Source organism: Lepidothrix coronata, unplaced genomic scaffold, assembly GCF_001604755.1.
Source record: "Lepidothrix coronata isolate B3197 unplaced genomic scaffold, Lepidothrix_coronata-1.0 Scaffold356, whole genome shotgun sequence".
Classification (NCBI taxonomy): domain Eukaryota; kingdom Metazoa; phylum Chordata; class Aves; order Passeriformes; family Pipridae; genus Lepidothrix; species Lepidothrix coronata.
The window spans coordinates 33,275-34,896 of record NW_016690536.1 but is presented as its reverse complement, the minus strand read 5'-3'; the positions used below and the strand labels follow the sequence as shown (position 1 = coordinate 34,896).

Below are 1,622 nucleotides of genomic sequence, written 5' to 3'. Positions count from 1 at the left end.
AATCCTGGCATTCCACCTGTTCCCTCCTCACCTTCCCACTCCTGACATTCCACCTGCTCCCTCACTTTCCCATTCCTCACTTCATCTGTTCCTCACCTTCACATTCCTCTCACATTCCACCTGCTCTCTCTTCACCTTCCCATTCCTGACACTTCCTGCTCCCTCACTTTCCCACTCCTCTGACATTCCACCCCCTCCTTCACTTCCTCACTCCTGACACTCCATCTCCTCCTCACCTTCCCATTCCTTACACTCCATCTGTTCCTCACCTTCCCACTCCTCACTCCACTGCTCCTCCTCACCTTCCCACTCCTCTGCCATTCCACCTGTTCCCTCTTCATCTTCCCATTCCTGACATTCTTCCTGCTCTCTCACTTTCCTACTCCTGACATTCCACCTGCTCCTTCTCACCTTCACATTCCTCTCACATTCCACCTGCTCTCTCTTCACCTTCCCATTCCTGACACTCTTCCTGCTCCTCCTCACCTTCCCACTCCTCTGACATTCCATCTCCTCCATCACTTCTCCACTCCTGACACTCCATCTCCTCCTCACTTTCCCACTCCTGACACTCCACCTGCTCCTCCTCACCTTCCCACTCCTCTGCCATTCCACCTCCTCCCCTTCCCATTCCTCACTCCACCCACTCCCTCCTCCCCAATCCCACTTTTCCCACTCCCCCTGCTCCTCCTCCCCACCCCACCAACCCCACCCAGCCTCGGCTGTGGCTCTTTGGTGGCACCAGAAGCCACCACAACGTCCCCCCTGTGGAGACCCAACCACACAAACCTCCCCCCCAGCTGCCATTCCCAACCATTCCCGGCCATCCCACAAATCCAGCCTGACTCCAGGTGCAAAGTCCTGCTTGTATTTGGCTGGTAAAGTGCGAGGCAGGGACACAAGGCCTGGTGGTGGAGCTTGGACAGGACGTGTGGCAGCTCAGAGTGGAAAAAAGGCTTTTCCAGGGCTGCTCCGAGGCCGCTGGAGGTGGGAATTAGACCTGGAACAGCCCCCTCCCGATTCCCACCTCGCTGGAATCCTGGGAAACGCTCCAGGCACGACGAAAGAAGGACCAGGCCGTGTCTCTGAGGTGGAGCTCTACAAACCCTTGGACACAGCAAAGCACGGGGCAGGGAGGGCACACCCGCCCGGCTCCTCCGGGCGTTTGGGATCACCGGGATCACCCGCTCTCCCAAAAAAAAAGCCCCCCCAAGAGCCCCCAGCCTGGCTTTTTCCCCCCACAGTCCAGGAGTCTGGGGCGAGTTCCGAGCTCCAGAGGGTCAGGAAGGCCCTGGATGCAGCGATTCCTCAGAGGACCTGCTCGGTGCTGGACGAGGAGATGTCCAGGAGCCTCCAGGCCGCGTAGGGATTGAGTTCGTCCTGGTCCCGGCACAGGGCCCACACGTAGAGCATCCTCAGCACCTTGTCCTGCAGGGAAAATCCCGGGATTAGCCAGGGCAGGGACACAGCTCCCGGCTCCCAGGCACAGGATCCGTGTTTCTGATGGATCTGAGGGAGCTAAAGAAAAGGGCTCCCAATTCCCAGTTTGGAGGGAAAGGATCCATGTTTCTGATGGAGCTGAGGGGGGCTCAGCCTGGAGAAAAGGGGCTCCCAATTCCCAG

At 58.4% G+C, this 1,622-nt stretch overlaps 1 protein-coding gene across 1 annotated transcript in view; it reads right to left on the bottom strand.

Annotated features, from left to right (window-relative positions):
• Positions 1-852: 852 nt before the first annotated feature.
• TIMM44 (translocase of inner mitochondrial membrane 44) overlaps positions 853-1,622 on the bottom strand; it is a 25,205-nt gene continuing 24,435 nt past the window's right edge. The window contains exon 8 of the mRNA XM_017838758.1: positions 853-1,509. Within this exon, the coding sequence (XP_017694247.1) occupies positions 1,309-1,509 (201 nt within the window). The 3' untranslated portion in view covers positions 853-1,308. The remainder of the gene's footprint in view (positions 1,510-1,622) is intronic.